The following is a 16,210-nucleotide window of genomic DNA, read 5'->3' on the forward strand; positions in this document are numbered from 1 at the left end:
TTTTTTTCTTTAAAAACTTATACGGCATTGCATTTTCCCAAATTAATTCAAATTGTGTTTATTTACAACAACAACACCCCCATTCGTGATGGGATGTCCGACTCGTTTCGGCGAATCGGTTCTTTTGAGCAGTTTCAAAGAACTGCTTCACAAAACTGATAGACGCCTACGTCAAGGCGCACGCGATCCTTTTAAAATGCACGTATTGTCTGACATTTTACATTCATAAAACATAAAAATCACATTTTGAAATCATTTTTATTGATAAAACCAGACATTCAGCTAATAAAAACTATACAAAAGAATTTACGTCTCATAGTTGAAAAGGTTACGACACAGAAGATAAAATTAAACATTCTGTTTTGTGTGTTGATGAAACACAAAATTAGGTCCTCATTTCTCATATTTAGGTACTATATAGCAACTTTGATTCAAATCCTCGTTTCACTCAAAATGCCTATTTCGTTTTCTGCTAATTGGGATTTCAATGGGTCTCGGTACAGCGAATTTAGCAAATAATAGCAAAACGTGTTGTTGGTTTATGAAGCGTTTCAATCATAGACTGTAAAAAAGGGTTAAACTTATTTATTCAAAAGATTCGGTTCAAAAGAATGATTCATTCACGAATCAAACCTTGCTTCCGGCTCAACGTCACCGGACGTAAACAAATACAAGCTCCAGTTATCTCGTTTTCACGCATATTTCCTCGGCAAACCTGTTCATTTTATCGAAAGAGTGACTAAAGGAAATTATAACAAAATCTAGAAAGACAAACATAGATATATGAGCCTGACCCGTATAAAACCGAGCCATCCTCTTACACTCTGAAACAGTCATAAACATGAAGCATAAAAGTATCTTACTACAAATTCATTCTTGTTGAGGTTGTCCACAGCAGCACACATGAAAGCTGATAACAAATTCAGTATGAAACAAAGCACAGACTTCAGAAATGACAGTGCAAAGTATTAAAGTACCACTGTAAACCTTTCAAAATTCTAAAAATGTTCCTTGTGTAAAAATCTAAGCTCAATTTCTTTCTATAAAACTACAGAGAAATTGATCAATTTATAAACTAAGTCAAAAAGCTTCCATACATAAAAATAAGAGAAACAAAAATAACAACTCTTTACCTTACAATGTTTCATATATTCTATTCTAGAATATACATTTATCCAATTATGCCTATGGCTATTTAACAGTTTAAATTAACTATTTAATTCTAAAGAAATCAGTCAATGGCCTTTTTAATTTAAGCAAATGTTATATAAAATTACCTTATTAAATAACATCTTATAGCCAATAAGATACATTTTCTATGCAGTCTCATCTAACACATTTTTTCCTGCATTTGAACTATTTTATCAACTAGCTAAAAGGGAGTTTTTGTTAACATTCAATTAGCAAACTCTGTTTGCTCTCTGGCAGCTCATAATCATCACATAAAATATCAACAAGCTTGAGAACATACAATGTTCTGCACTGTATTGTCATTAGCAATAGTTATTCTCACAAATTGAGAGATAAATTTCATTTTATACCATTAAGAGTGCAGGTTAGATTGGCAATGATTTATAAGCACTAAATGTAGTTTTTAAAAGCCCTATGACAATAAATAGTGCATGAGATCAAGAGTGACAGTAATGGAAGAGATTTCTACATTTAGTGATACTGTCACCTCATAACACAAGCTCACTTTAGGTGCAGTCACATTTTGCGAACTAAAAAGGTCAATTGTCAATAATGTAAAGATGGATTCCTATTGAAATGACTGGATTTTCCTCATGAAAATTCACCAGCAGTAAATGTGACTGCAGCTTTAAACATAAAATGAGAGACAGTAAAATGAATACGAATTAAAATCGTCTATTATCGATGAAAAGCTATGAAGAAAAATTCACAGGTTTAGAACATTATGAAAACAATTGCTTTAAACAAAGTCCTCTCCCATTTTTCCGCAAAGCAGCCTCGGCTTTTTAAAAATACATAACGTACAGAGCTACTTCACAAGTTCACAGAAAGAAAAAAAAAGTAGTAGTTTATGATCAATCATCTGAAATGGATTTTTCACAGCAATTCATTCCATCAGCTAGTTTTCCTGCTTGTTCCAAAAGAATCGGAGCGGCAGTGGGAAAAGTCGATGAAGACTCCGTCAGGATCCGATTCCAGTGAGTCCAGCCCCTGCATTACAATGGTCTCCGGACTGGAGGAGCAGCTCGGGGGTGACGGAAGGCCTTTGTCCACCTCGGGTGAAGCCACCTGGGCGTCCGGTGCGTGCAGACACCCCGCGGAGGTGTGGATGAAGACGGGCGGAGAAATTAGCGAGGGCTGTCCCGTGGCTCCTCGCACCACGCCGGACAGGGTGAGCTCGTGATCCAGGGATAGTCTGGGGGTCGAGCTGGTCTCTATTCCCACAGACAGGGCCGAATAGCCCTGGTGCTCTATGCAGGAAGTGACATCGCATGCGGAGTGGCGCCGGATGCCCACGCTGCCCACAGAGCTCACTTCGGAGTCGTACTCGGCCACGGGGGTCAGCATGGGGATGTTGTAACTCTTGGAGCGCACTACTGGGTTACTGGAGGGCAGGTCTGCAGACTTGGACCAGCAATACTGCAAACGCCTCTCTGGAACGATTTTCAAGATCTTAGTTATGATATACTGCTTTTTTACAGTACCGTTCTGATACACATTACGGGGGTGGGAGTATATAAGATTTACTTCTTCCTGCTCCTTTTCGCACATGTAACTTTGTTTGCTGCTCATTTGTTGTTTTTATATACTTTCTTTTCCATGTTTGAAATAAAGATTTCAAATTCAAATACTTTAAATTCAAGTGGCTGAATTCATATATGATCAGAGCAAATGTTTATGGGTGGAGAACATAATTGGGACAGTTCGTCTATTTATTAAATGCAAAATGAATGCAAGTTATTTTTTAGCACATTTATCAAATTAGATTTGACATTTTCAATATGCTTTTGCTGGAATTCAAGAGATTAATCACAATAATTTTATTCTACTGACAGCCCTCATTTTTAACAGTAATAATTAAATATAGAAAAACACATTTTTGGACACATTTCAGTGTTTATCTCTCCTTCTTTCACTGTAAAAAAATATTGTTGGTTAAACTTAAAAAAAATAAGTAACCTGGTTGCCTTAAATTTTTAAGTTCATTGAAATGGAAAAAATGAGTTAATACAATGAAGGAGATCAGAAACTCAAAATATTATGTTATCTGAACTACATAAATTATCTAAGTTGATTTGACAAAAGAAAAAATGATGTGATTACAATTCGTGAAAATATTTTTTTACAGTGTTGCGACATATGTTATTACTTGAGACATAATTTGTATTTCTGTATTCTTTTTATAGTTTTTCCTAGCCACTGTTATTTTTTGTGTAAAGTGATCTACAAAAAATTGAATTCAAAATATTTATCTTAGGTTTATACAATGAAGTTTATTCTAGCAGTGTGTAGAAAAAAAGAAACAAATACAAAGTAAATCTATTACAGATATTATTTTAAATTTAGCAAATTATATCAATCTTAATATTTTGAGCTTAATCTCACACAGTGTAAAAAATTAATAAATTACAGTCGTAATAAATTAAAACATCCACCTTTTTACCTAACCTTTTTTTTATCTCTGAATATATTAAAATAAATGACATTTTAAAACATAAGTATGTAATGTAAATTATTTTAAATGACTGTATTTTGGATAAAAAATAATAATAAACACAGCCTTGCAAATAAATGCAGACATGGTAAGCATAACATTTGTGTGTGAACTATCCAGCGAGAAAGAAACGAGACTAAATGTTGTGTCTGTAATGCTGGTGTCTCACCGATCACACACGAGCAGTGAGATGCGCCACACTCATGTGAACACAGTCCCTGCGTGCTCAGGTACGGAGACACCACCTTCTGAATCAGAGACTCCAGCTTCAGGTATTCTTCACTCACACCTTTGGATTCATGAACCCCCTGTAAGAAGTGAAGATGACATATTTAGGAGTTTCACCTTGACTATCCCTTTTACAGTCGTTCTAGTTGAGACACTTACATGACACAATTGTTTACGCCATCACAAATTATCTGTCTTGAAGTCACTATGCTATCATTTCTGGGTGCAGCTCATGACGGGATGGCTGGAACCTTCAGGTTATCTAAGAGGATTGTGAAAAGGGTGTGCTTGCAGTTCATGTGTACCTGTAACACTAAAAGCATCTGGACGATGGAGGGAGGAACACGGGCTCGTGGTCTGGACAGAGCCTCCTCGAGCTTCACGTTAAGGGTGATGGTGTTACGAAAGTGCAGCAGGGCCAGCTGACGCACCGACGGCTCCTTCCCCTGAACATGAACATCATGCACACAGATTCACACACCGCTGCTGTATCTGATGTCTGACAGTATGACTGGACTGTACCTGTACTGGGTGGAAGATGGCTTGAAGCATATTGAGAACATCGCAAAAGAAAAAGTCCCATGTCTCAGCCAAAGAGTCCAATAACTTCTGACCTATTTCAGCAAAACGAGAAACAGATTGTGTTGCTTGTGTACAAAGTGAAATGCTGTGTAATGTTGCAATTCTGTACATGTGTTTTGTTGTTCAAATGGGAGGGTATACCTTCATAAAACCTTATTTTGTCCCGTAAAATGACCATGCCTTTTGTTAAAAGTTGATTCTGATAATGGGGGGAAAAGGAAGGAAAAAGTTTATATAAAAAATAAAAAAAGAGTATATTAGAACAAACACATCTCTGGAAAAACTGATTCTTAATAACATTTTCTAACCTGGAGGTATTCAGTAAAGAACGAGCCCAGCTCTGTTTTCAATAGCTGCCTGAGAACAAATATACAATATTATAAACATGTTAACAAATGTTTCAGAAGAAAAATATAAAATTCTTAAATATAATGTAAAGTAAATAAAGCATTTGATTTAAATGACTGTCAAAAACATGCTGAAATATTTCACCCCAAAATGTAATGAAAAAAAAAAACAAAAACACTTAAGCCCGGGACACGTCATAAAAATATGACATGAAAAGTTATGAAAACATGAATCTATTACTAGGAAAAAAACATTACAACTTGCATCTGCACACAAGGACACTAATGCGCATGTGAACTTGAACATGCTAGTTTTCATTATTATTATTATATATATATTTTTTTTTTTACAAAACTCTGGATGCACTTCGCTTAACAGCGCGCTGATACACGGGCAAATAACATTTGGTCACTCTTGCCCATCCCTAGAATATATTTAGCATAAAAGTGCCTGTTTTTTGTACTGTTTTCTCATTGTTATAGGCATTATTTTAATCACAATTTCCCCAAAATACTTATTAAAGAAATGAAAAAAAAAACACTTTATTTACACAATTATTTATACAACAAGGTAGTACCATTATCATTATGATCTTTAACTGTTTTTAATCACTGTGTCCAGACAAAATGATTTCCATTAGTGCATTATTATACTGAGATGTGCATAGAAAATAATGAGAATGATAAACAAACCTAATAGTAAAACAATGCAGATGCATTACAGTAATGAGAATGAGGGATGTTCTTATTTATGATATATAGAATAGTGTCACAAATTCAATGCAAAATAATATTTTTTTTTACAAAAAATTAAAAAAATATATATATATATATATATTTTTTTTTTTTTTACAAAAATTAAGCTTAGCCTTCTTTATAATGATAATAACCATGGATTCCTTTTTTCCGTGGTTTAGAATGACTATGGTTTACAATTTAAAGTGTGAAATCCCCTTTTATGTCAAATAATTTCTTATTTTTTACTCTTGATTTTGGGGTGAATTATGATGTGGGTATGTTTTTTTTATTTGGGATGTTCTTGCTTCACAATTATTCTTGTAATAGTTACATAATATCGGACTGAGGCTCTGCGTCCTCTCACAACTGTTCTGTGCTGATAATGTGAAGCCTCAGATCACAGCTGACAGTGTGTTAAAGTCTACATTTCACACACCGCTAACAGTAACCATTATAGCGAAATAAATAATTCACAAAAATGTATAAAAATGTTGTTTTGCCTCACCTCACGCCTTCATTGAGCGTATAGAGTTCATTGTCTGCCAGTCCTTTCTTTTGGAATACAGCAATAACTGCGTTGTGAATGCTGAAATAAATCACACAGACGTGAAATTACATCTCAGTTTATGGACATGTGCTGGACACAAAACACGCACTAACTAACCTGTTCCATGTGGCATTAGGGCCTGATCCTCTCTCTTCCAATGAAGCCTTCTCATTTTTCCCCAGCTGACTCAGATTTGGAGAACTCACCAACTTTAAGCGGTACAGAGTCCTCATGGTTAAAAACACACAACAGTTAGTCCAGAACCACAACAACAAGTGAGAGAAGGGGAGGAGCTAGAGAGATGCAGCTAGAGACGTAGAAGGGGAGGAAACTACTGCTTTACTGTAGAGAAATCAATTTCCTTCCTCCTAACATTACATTAATATCCTTTCCTTAGTCTCTCTCTGTCACACACACACACACACACACACACACACACACACAAGGATAAACCAATCTTGTTTAATAGTTATGCAACACAAAACATTTCTTTCACACTCCCAGTACAAGGGAGTAACAGCCTGTTCCTCCTGTGCAGTGTGAGGTTTTAAAATACCTCAAATCATGAGGTTTGTTGAATAGAGGTTCACTAAGCACTGAAGCTTATGATTTGTACCAAGAGAATGATAATAAATAGACTATATATTTAATATATCTTATTTAATACATTTATTTATTTTTTCATTATTACATCAATATTATAATATTATCCCTGTACTAATATATATAATAATAATAATAAATAATAGAATAAATTATATAATGTGATAAAATATATTTTATATTCCAAATTTGGGGAAAATTGGACAAATGTTCGAAAAATAGAAAAATTGGTATGTATGTTGTCAGAGAATCGATCAAATAAAATGAGCAAAACTAATCAAAAGTTATTAGCATTTTTTATTTTGTTATAATTATTGACCACAAGGTGGCGCTGCCCTGAAACCTTTTAAATACGTTTAAGGCATTGTGCCGAAGACACATAGCCCATAAATATACATAATTAAGGCTAAATGTCTCAACCGCACTGCTGGCCACTGGAGGTCGACGTTCGAATCTGGCGGCCATCTTGTCACAGGCAGCTCGCTCACTCGTAACATTGTGTTTTAATGGTGCATGTACTTTTTAAATAACCATAACTTGCTAAATTTTCTACCGATTTTCAAACGGTTTGGTTTGTTATAAACGTCAGAGATGTAGTTATGACACCGCACACTTATGAATAATAAGTGTATCAAAAAGTAGCAACGTTAATAACGCTTCTAAGAAACCAAACCGTTTGTAAATCCGTCAAGATTTCGACGAGATAAGAGTATTTGTGTTCGTGCGGATCACTCATCTTACATCAGGTACTACAGAGCCCGCCAAAAAGCTTGCCTGTGACAAGATGGCCGCCGGTTATGATGATAGAGACTCCGCCGTAAGACATCTAGCCTTTATTATAGATATCCATGACATAGCCTACCAAGTTTTGTAACGATATGCCAATGCATTCGTAAAATAAAGCATTTTACGACAAATTCAAAATGGCCGACGCCCAAATGGCAAAATTTCATCCGATTCAGCATGGCTCCCCACATTGAAAGAGACCAGTATTGTGATTTTTGGTCAAACTGGTTAGATGTTATATACAAAAAAATTCAGTTTTCATATCTTCTGACCACTAGGTGGCACAGTGGCAAAACATGCACTCAAGTCATGGTTGCCATTACAGATACCAAGTTTGGTTGCGGAGATACAGTCTCAAGTCTATTTTGGAGTACTCAATGTCAAATTCGTTTGCATGTTGTTCAAAAACTGATTGAAGAATCAAATTGAATTCTGAAGATCATCCGGTTCAATTTTCGTGAAAATCGGATAAACGTACTAAAACGGTCTAAAAATATAACAAATAAATAATAATATTTTCCAAATATAAAAATACATTTATACTGTATATATAGGTTACTGTATATTATTATGTATTTATATAAGAACCAAATTACAAGCTATTGACTTTTCATAGCATGCTGTGGTGGTGACTGTACTCTATTGACATTGGTCCTGACTGCACTCATTGAATTTACATTAATATCGGTCTGGTTCCTGGAACTGAGTAATCTATGTTACGTCATGTCTCCTGTGGCATCATATTGATGCTAAATAATTATACATAAAATGGGTCCCTCAGCAGGTATTAAATTGAGGAATGTCACACATTGTGAGATTTATTATTCTTTTTTTTTAATATGGCTCATTTAGGGTATAAGTAACAAGGGAAAACACAGGAATCATAAACAAATAACAGGATACGAGTATGTATAGCAGGATGTGAGTGTGTTAATAGTTCCGTTCACATCAGTTGTACCTCCTGAATGGATGACTGCTCCCATCCATGAGAAGATGGTGTGGCAGAGCAAACAGGGCAGAGAAGCTGAACGTGGATGATCTAGGGACGGGTCGATCAATGTGGGCTCCGCTCAAGTTCTCCAGCATTGTTATCGAAAGGCTGCCAGATCCTCCGTTCATTCAGAACATCTCTGGTCCTTCTGAAAACACAAGTGAATAAAGAAATCAATTAAATGAGAAAAGGGTTGGAATGTTTGCTACTACTTCTATCTTTAAAGGGATAGTTCACACAAAAAAATTAATTCTCTGATGATTTACGCTCTCTCATGTTGTCCCAAACCTGTATGATTTATTTCGTTCATCAGAACACAAAATAATTTATATTGTGTACTGGTCGCTCTTTTCCAAGTAATTATAATTAACTGAAACTTTCAAAAGAATGCAAAAAAAGTATAAAAGAGGTTCATACAACTTGTGCGCCATATTCCGCTATATTCTGCCACAACTGCTTTGTGTTAAATACAGACTGAAATTTAATATATGTTGGTGCACTGTGTATAATTATTTTGTGTGTGTATATATATATATATATATATAAATACACACACATGCATGTATATTTAAGAAAAAAATAGTATTTATATATAAAATATTTATATATAATATAAATTATATATAAATCTATATACAGTATATACATGAAAATATCTCTTAAATATATACAAGTATGTGTGTGTAGTTATATATATAAAATAATTCTACACAGTGCACCCACATATATTATGTAAACAGAAACTTTTATTTTGGATCCGATTAATCATGATTAATCATTTGACAGCCCTGTTTAATAATGCAAAGAAAATAGAGACTTAAAATAGAGCTACACATTCTTTTCTTTATATATATATATATATATATATATATATATATATATATATATATATATATATATATATTGTGTTCTGCAGAAGAAATAAATGAATAAAGATTGAAACAAAAAATTTTAATAAAATTTTCGGTTAACTAGCCCCTTAAATTTCACAAATCCCAGTTGCAAGCATTTGGTAAACACTCTAGAATAGATTATGAGGTCATGTTAAAACTAATTCATATAAGACAGCTGAAGTGAATACCCTACTTTTTGTAAACTATTATTCTGCCATAGATTTAGAAATATCAGTTTTATTCTGTTCGGCGGTTTTAAAGTAGGTATATGGATCGATGTGATTGTTTACGTTCTTCATGTCATTCTCCATGTGTTCCTCCTCAGCAACACAATTCACCCCGCGCCCCCTACTGGACCATTCGAGAAGCATCGCAAAAGAAAATAGGCTACTACAACAAAAGACTTGTCTTGCATCAGGCTGTCATCATTTGTTCAGGCGGCCGTAAGAGCTTTTTATGAGCTCTTAAAAACACACACACGCATCTCAACATCCTCGACCTAAATATGTGACTTTGCTATATGTTTCACTTTCCCTGAAGCATCATGTCAGTTTCTCTTTGTTCATTGAACGTGCCAGGACACGACACGAGCCACGATGTATCGCAGGAGGAGTCCATTTCCCTTTCTAAAGTGCAGACAGGTAAAGGGGACTGTGAAACATCGACGTCTGGGTAATCCCGAGAAGGCTGTTTGAGAGGAAGAACATCGCTTCCCATCCTGGACTAACAGACATCGCTATTAAAACTCGATACGAATCAAACAACTCAACTGACCGTGTTACAATGCATCAATTTCTATTGATTACATATTCCATCCGTAGCCAAGCTATAAGTTATTCATTGCGGGATTGACGCACTGGGTACTCAATGTACCCAATGGTGATCATGGCACTTTTGTTATTTACAAACAGCGCAACAATGCACCATTCATCCAGGAGAAAACGCAATATAGCAGAAACCACTCCACGCAAACAGTAGTGCAGTAACAGTCAGTGTTTCAACTCACCGTCATGTGGTCCGCGTGCAAAGTGAATAAGAGCAGCCAGGGGTATTTAAGTAACTTCAGTGAGGACGGAAACAATAAATATGACGCTCTACACTTCAGGAGAAACTAATCCATAAATGCGGATGTGGGTTTATGCGGGGTTAATGGATCATTCCCGTGGCATCCCCAATACTCGCCCCTCCTATTCGCTTCCCGAGTTGCAGACTGTGACCAGACGGCAGTCCAGACTGGGCGCGTTCACGCCCGAGCTCGTGCGTACGCGCCATTGTGCGAAGGGTCGAGATACACTTGAACAAAGCGAGACGTTAGAATGGAAAGCAGCCTATCATTTTTTAATTTGTATCATTTTCATATGCTAACATTTAATAGACATTAATAAAGGAAATTAGATTCCCGTTTCGCTTTAAGAGCTCAGCAGGAAGCCATATTAATAAAATCCATATTCAATGCAATCAGTCAGTGGGGGATATAACCAGACTGCAATCTTTATTCGGATCCCTATTTTAGATTTAGGAAATCCCTGCTGAGTTGACTGTGACAGGGATATAATTTAGCACACCAGCGGTTTATCTTAAAGGGGCGGAGCAAAATTTTAATAAATTGATTTTGAAAATAAAATCTGCTATTTATGCTATGGTAGGCCAAACGGGACGCTACTTCGTAATAGATTGCATCTGGATGTTTTGTTTATTTAATTTTTTAGGATTTGTTTTTAAAAAATGTAAAAAACCCAAACAATAAGACTTATTATTGTTTGAGTTGTACAGTGTTTTTAATTCATAGGTTGAGCGAATGATTCTGTGTATCATTCATATATTCATTGCACACAAAAATAAATGTATTTGACAATTTATTCTGGAAGAAAGGGCTACTGAAAAGTGTACAAATCTTTTTGGTGACCGAATTTAAAGATGCGATGAAATAGTAGAAGTATAGCGACATTTCTTTTTTTCTCTATTGTGATGTAGCTATCTGAGTGTAACAGATTACCCAAAAAAATGATAATAAATGTTGGTAAGTAAGGGACAAGGTTGTATACATCGGCTATTGATTGGATTTTGAGATGTAGGAGTTACGCTGTTCACACCATGTCATAATTACGTAAATAAAGCACTAGCTGTAATAATAAAGCTATGATGTCATACCATAGACTGTACCGATCGACCTGCACAGCGCTTCTTCAAGTCGAACTCTCTATGACGTATTACGCACGTGCGTGTGGGCGGGGCGGCGTAAACGTGGTTGTGGCGCTGCGGCGGGCATTTTCAAACGCTCAACCAATACCAGATAATTCTACCGTTCGGCGTTTACATTAGAACGTTCCAGTTAGAAACATTGACTGAACGCTTACCAGTTAAATGTGTCGCCTCGTCGACAGAAAGTGGGGTAGATAGATGGTAGCTCACTATGGGCGTTCACTAGCGCGTAATGTTGTGTCAGACTTCCTGTTGTTACAGTTTAGCGACCTCCACTCACATTATATATATTCAACATCGTTTAAAAGAGAATATTGACGGATTTTGAGACTTGGCGATCAGAAAACACACATGGATCACTCTAGTGGGAAGCAAGAGGAGAGGAAACCTCATACAACTAGCACATGTTTTGGTCAGGTGTGTGTGTGTGTTTTTTAGTGGACAGTTTTTAACACTTTGTAATGGTCATGTTGACAAGAATTACAGAAAGGACACTTCATAATGTATTATAATTATATTTCCGGAGTTTAGATATGCATTTGTAACTTTATGTTTGTTGTAGTATGCATACACTGCGGAGGAGTACCAGGCAGTCCAGAATGCTCTGCGGCAGAAACTCGGACCTGAATATATCAGCTCCAGACAGGCTGGAGGAGGACAAAAGGTCACAATTAATGTGCTTCTTGTAATATTTAGCCTTGCATATTTAATATATAGTTTATTTATTTAGCCGTTTTCCAGATTATTTGACATTTGCCTTGGTTTTGCAGGTGTGCTATATCGAAGGTCACAAAGTTATAAGCCTTGCCAATGAAATGTTTGGATATAATGGATGGTCACACTCAATATCTCAGCAAAATGTCGGTAAGGACACCATCACATTTGCAGGGATGTTTTGTCATCAAGATTCTCAAACATTCCCATTTATGCTGCATTTAAATCCGGTTGATACTTGATTTTGAAAGGGGATGTGGTCAATTTTATGTTACAGATTTTGTAGACCTTATCAATGGGAAATTTTATGTTGGAGTCAGTGCCTTTGTAAAGGTCCAATTGAAGGTAAGCACTCTGACGGGAAACACGCAGCATTGTGAGGAGGAGCACACATGTACCATTCTGTTCTGTCTTTTCCATAGGATGGCTCGTTCCATGAGGATGTAGGTTATGGCGTGAGCGAAGGCCTCAAATCCAAAGCTCTGTCACTGGAAAAAGCAAGAAAAGAAGCCGTCACAGATGGATTGAAACGAGCACTCAAGTAATTATTTCTGAGAAGTCATTTTTGGCATTCTGTGTTAAATATTTTGAATAAAAAAAGTACTTTTATTCAGCAAGGATATATAAAAAAATTATCAAAAGTGACAGTAAAGGCATTTATAATATAAAACATTTCCATGTCAAATAAATGCTGTTCAGCCTGTCCAGCTTTATTATTATTATAATGTACTGGCTAATTGTCCAGCACACCTTACAGAATTTTAATTGAATTGTAATTTTATTTTACAATAAGGTGTTTTGGAAATGCGCTTGGAAACTGTATTCTGAATAAGGAGTATCTCATAGCCATCAATAAAATACCAAAGCAGGTAAGAAGTCATCTTAAAAATTTGGGTCAAATTTGTGACTCATTTCAATGTATTTTTTTTATGTATGTACCTGAAATACATTGTATTTCCCGTCATCGCAGCCACCTCCTCCTTTAGACCCGGACAAAACCAAACGCTGTGATGGCGAGCCGTCCGTGGAGAAGGCCAGGTTCGACAGCCTGGCCCGAGCCAACAGCAGGGAATTTATCAAACCGGCAGAACCAGCCAACATCCCTTTTGAGCGAATGGGAAGTCGCCCTGTACGAGGAGGGCATGAGAGCGCCACCGGATCCAGGACTTCATTGACAAACACGACAGCACATTCTGGCAACACATCAGCTCACCAGGATTCTGAAAACAGGCCCAGCAATATCTCAAGGTGAATTTATTTGGTGCTAACTTTGACTACAAAACTAGCCAGCTGCGCTTGTGATAAATGTGCTACTCTCATGTTGTTAGGTCAGCAGCTGACATGGCTGACCTGTCCTCGTCTGATCCTCCACTGGACTCCAAGCAGCAGAGGAAGCTGAGACAGCAGCAGCTGCAGCTGAAGTTTAGACAGGAAATGGAGGCGAAGAAGTTGCTACAGGAACAGAGAACCGAGCCATCAAACGCTTGCACGGAATCGCTGCAGTCCGAGCAAGGTGCGATGGAAAATTTAAGGGTTCATGTTTTAGCCATGAGTATAAATCATTTAAGCCTTTCGCCTGCAGGAGTGTCAGGTGTGTAGCGTTGTCCATCAGTGGGTTTATCGTTTTAGGACGGGCTGTAGGTCCTGTTAACCACAGTACACCAAACGGACACCTGGTGACCACTAAACAGGAGGAGTATCTGGCTGGTAAGGAATATTTTTAAGAAAAGTGCCAGTGGTAACATAACTTCATTTAATAAAGATTTTTCAACATTTTCAGATGACATTGACATTATTGCAGTTTCACTGATCCGAAATTGAGTGATTTATTCTTACAACCTATTTTTATGTGTATTAAAAATATTTTGCTGACTATTTTAGGAAGGGGTCATTTGCAAGTGATTCATATTTGGGGGTTCTTGGCTTCACACAATTTGAAAATCCTGCTTTGAAGTAATATTAAATACACACAAAAACGTAAAAAACATTTTAAAGCTTAAACTACCAGTCCTCTTATTTTTACTCAAAGCGTGGCCAGTATATCTATATTTTAAGGGGTTTAAAATGACACAATATGGAGTAAATTGTAGAACTTTGGTTTTAGGTTTTAATACAGGAACAAGGTTGTTAGATTATGAGGTAAAATATATAAAAATGTCTCACTTCTCAGATGACCCAGAATTATGGAACTTCACTCTGGATGGCATTGATCTTCTCGAAGATCCTGCAGCAGGATCCACAGAACCTCCTCGTCCCACCACGCCGAGCCAGCACAAGATGATGACACGCAGCAAGACCCCGCAGAGAGCCCAGTACTTGAGACCACCAGCTCAACCTCAGGGTCACGTCGTTCCTCGAGGCCAGGGAGGATATGGACAGTTCAGATCCTCTGAGATGAGAACTACAGCAGAAGCAGGTACAATCTGACTTATGTTCACTTAATAAATAAATACATGCTCATTCATGACAAACTTTTATAAGAAGGCAAGTATATGCATGCCCACTTCTGTTTTTTGCCTCTTCACTCATGCAAACATCACATGTCCCCGTTAATATAAATAGCCAGGAACATTTCAGAGCTGGCAGTGTGTGGCCCACAATTCTAGAACCAGCCTGTGCTTGTTGACTTTGCCTGTTCTAGCTTCTTTTAACCATGGACCTGTTGTAATTGTTAATAAAGGTGGACAACAGAGCCCATACAGACACGGCCAGATGATGAAGAAACGAAAACTGGAGACGCAATGTATTTAACTATTTATTTTCTTTTAGAAAGTCTTGTTTTTACCTAGATTGTTTTTTTGTGAATAAATGTTTAATACGTGGTCTGTTTTTGACTGATAAAGCTAATTTGTAATAAATGCAAACATAAGCAGGACAATTTTAATCTGATTTTTGGAGATTAAAAGTCTGTTGAAAGGATTGAAACTGTATTCCCAGGTTATTTTACTATGCAACGAATTCACTATGAAACATTATTGATTATGAATATTTAGATCAGTTAATAATTTAATTTAGTAAAATTATTACAATCAACCCGCCTGTTCGTCCCGTGAACACTCAGCATTAATTGTTTACTAATAAGAGATATTTTTAATTTCGGGCAGCAATGAAGGCCCGAGGAAGAGAGGACTAAAAGGAGGAAGGGCTTACGGGCAGTCCATTTAAAGCTTGATAAAGGTCACACCTTTCGAGGTTGGCTCAACCACTAAGAAAGGGGGAATTTCCTCTGAAGAAACTGAAAGATAAAAAGCACCAATTTATAGAGGCCAAACATGGTATAGGTGACCAATGATTCTAGTGTAAATTACACAGCACAAAAAATACAGTCAGTAATTCGCAAAATGTTGTTCATATTCATTTATAGATCAGTTCATCTATAATTAATGCTGCAAAGTCTGTATTAAAGGCTGTTTCAGTCTTCCCCATTGTCTCTGTCTTGAACACGTGACCACATTTATAACAGCAATAAAACCAACTTATCTGATCATGGTAACTAAGAACTTCTTGCCCTTTTGGGGGATGGGACCACAGATCCCAGAGTAAGTTTAAATATTTTTAACTATAGCAAATACTTGGTTCTGATTTGTCTCAGTCGTTACAAATATTAGGCCCTGTTAACACGAGAACGCTCACGGGTGAAAACGTAAAAATATTTTATCGGATGTGCCGTTCGTTTACACAGCGAAGCCGTTTTTGAGGCATAAAAACGCAAAAGAGTGAAAATATTAAAAACGCTCCACCGCCGCGTTCCCGTGTAAACGGTAAAAGCGCAAAAGTCTGCTTGACAGTGAAGGTTGTACGCAGGCGTGTGGACTTGGTGTTGTAGTATGCACTCACAGCCGCCTGAAGTGCAAACTACATTTAATTTCATACACTTTTGCGCCACCATTTGCA

General features: G+C 36.7%; 2 protein-coding genes across 3 annotated transcripts; one reads left to right on the forward strand and one right to left on the reverse strand.

The window, feature by feature from the left end:
• Positions 1 to 570: 570 nt before the first annotated feature.
• On the reverse strand, positions 571 to 13,396 carry prr5a (proline rich 5a (renal)). 2 transcript variants are annotated; one of them, XM_039657802.2, is made up of 11 exons: positions 13,256 to 13,396; positions 12,715 to 12,804; positions 8,475 to 8,655; positions 6,245 to 6,355; positions 6,086 to 6,166; positions 4,804 to 4,852; positions 4,637 to 4,694; positions 4,436 to 4,527; positions 4,219 to 4,359; positions 3,855 to 3,993; positions 571 to 2,624 (listed from the first exon to the last, which is right to left on the reverse strand). In XM_039657802.2, exons 3-11 carry the CDS (start codon positions 8,633 to 8,635, stop codon positions 2,086 to 2,088), a joined length of 1,371 nt encoding a protein of 456 aa, XP_039513736.2. In that variant the 5' UTR covers positions 8,636 to 8,655; positions 12,715 to 12,804; positions 13,256 to 13,396; the 3' UTR covers positions 571 to 2,085. The 2 variants fall into 2 exon arrangements, with proteins under 2 accessions (XP_039513736.2, XP_039513735.2); XM_039657801.2 differs by lacking the exons at positions 12,715 to 12,804; positions 13,256 to 13,396 and adding an exon at positions 10,407 to 10,633.
• On the forward strand, positions 11,163 to 15,246 carry rad52 (RAD52 homolog, DNA repair protein). The gene is made up of 11 exons (XM_039657800.2): positions 11,163 to 12,019; positions 12,165 to 12,266; positions 12,373 to 12,466; positions 12,594 to 12,661; positions 12,739 to 12,857; positions 13,110 to 13,185; positions 13,287 to 13,564; positions 13,645 to 13,829; positions 13,946 to 14,023; positions 14,487 to 14,732; positions 14,997 to 15,246. The coding sequence occupies exons 1-11, from the start codon at positions 11,954 to 11,956 to the stop codon at positions 15,065 to 15,067; spliced, it is 1,383 nt and encodes a 460-aa protein (XP_039513734.2). The 5' UTR covers positions 11,163 to 11,953; the 3' UTR covers positions 15,068 to 15,246.
• Positions 15,247 to 16,210: the final 964 nt, after the last annotated feature.

Source organism: Pimephales promelas, chromosome 25 (assembly GCF_988280905.1).
Source record: "Pimephales promelas chromosome 25, fPimPro1.hap1.1, whole genome shotgun sequence".
Classification (NCBI taxonomy): domain Eukaryota; kingdom Metazoa; phylum Chordata; class Actinopteri; order Cypriniformes; family Leuciscidae; genus Pimephales; species Pimephales promelas.

Excerpts from the sequence above, each read along its gene's own strand:
- prr5a (XM_039657802.2), bottom strand. The coding sequence starts at position 8,635 with ATGAACGGAGGATCTGGCAGCCTTTCGATAACAATGCTGGAGAACTTG. Across the intron at positions 4,853-6,085 it reads ACGCTCAATGAAGGCGTGAG|GCAGCTATTGAAAACAGAGC; the intron begins GTGAGGCAAAAC and ends ATTTGTTCTCAG. Across the intron at positions 4,528-4,636 it reads CAAAATAAGGTTTTATGAAG|GTCAGAAGTTATTGGACTCT; the intron begins GTATACCCTCCC and ends TTGCTGAAATAG.
- rad52 (XM_039657800.2), top strand. The coding sequence starts at position 11,954 with ATGGATCACTCTAGTGGGAAGCAAGAGGAGAGGAAACCTCATACAACT. Across the intron at positions 12,020-12,164 it reads CTAGCACATGTTTTGGTCAG|TATGCATACACTGCGGAGGA; the intron begins GTGTGTGTGTGT and ends TGTTTGTTGTAG. Across the intron at positions 14,024-14,486 it reads ACAGGAGGAGTATCTGGCTG|ATGACCCAGAATTATGGAAC; the intron begins GTAAGGAATATT and ends CTCACTTCTCAG.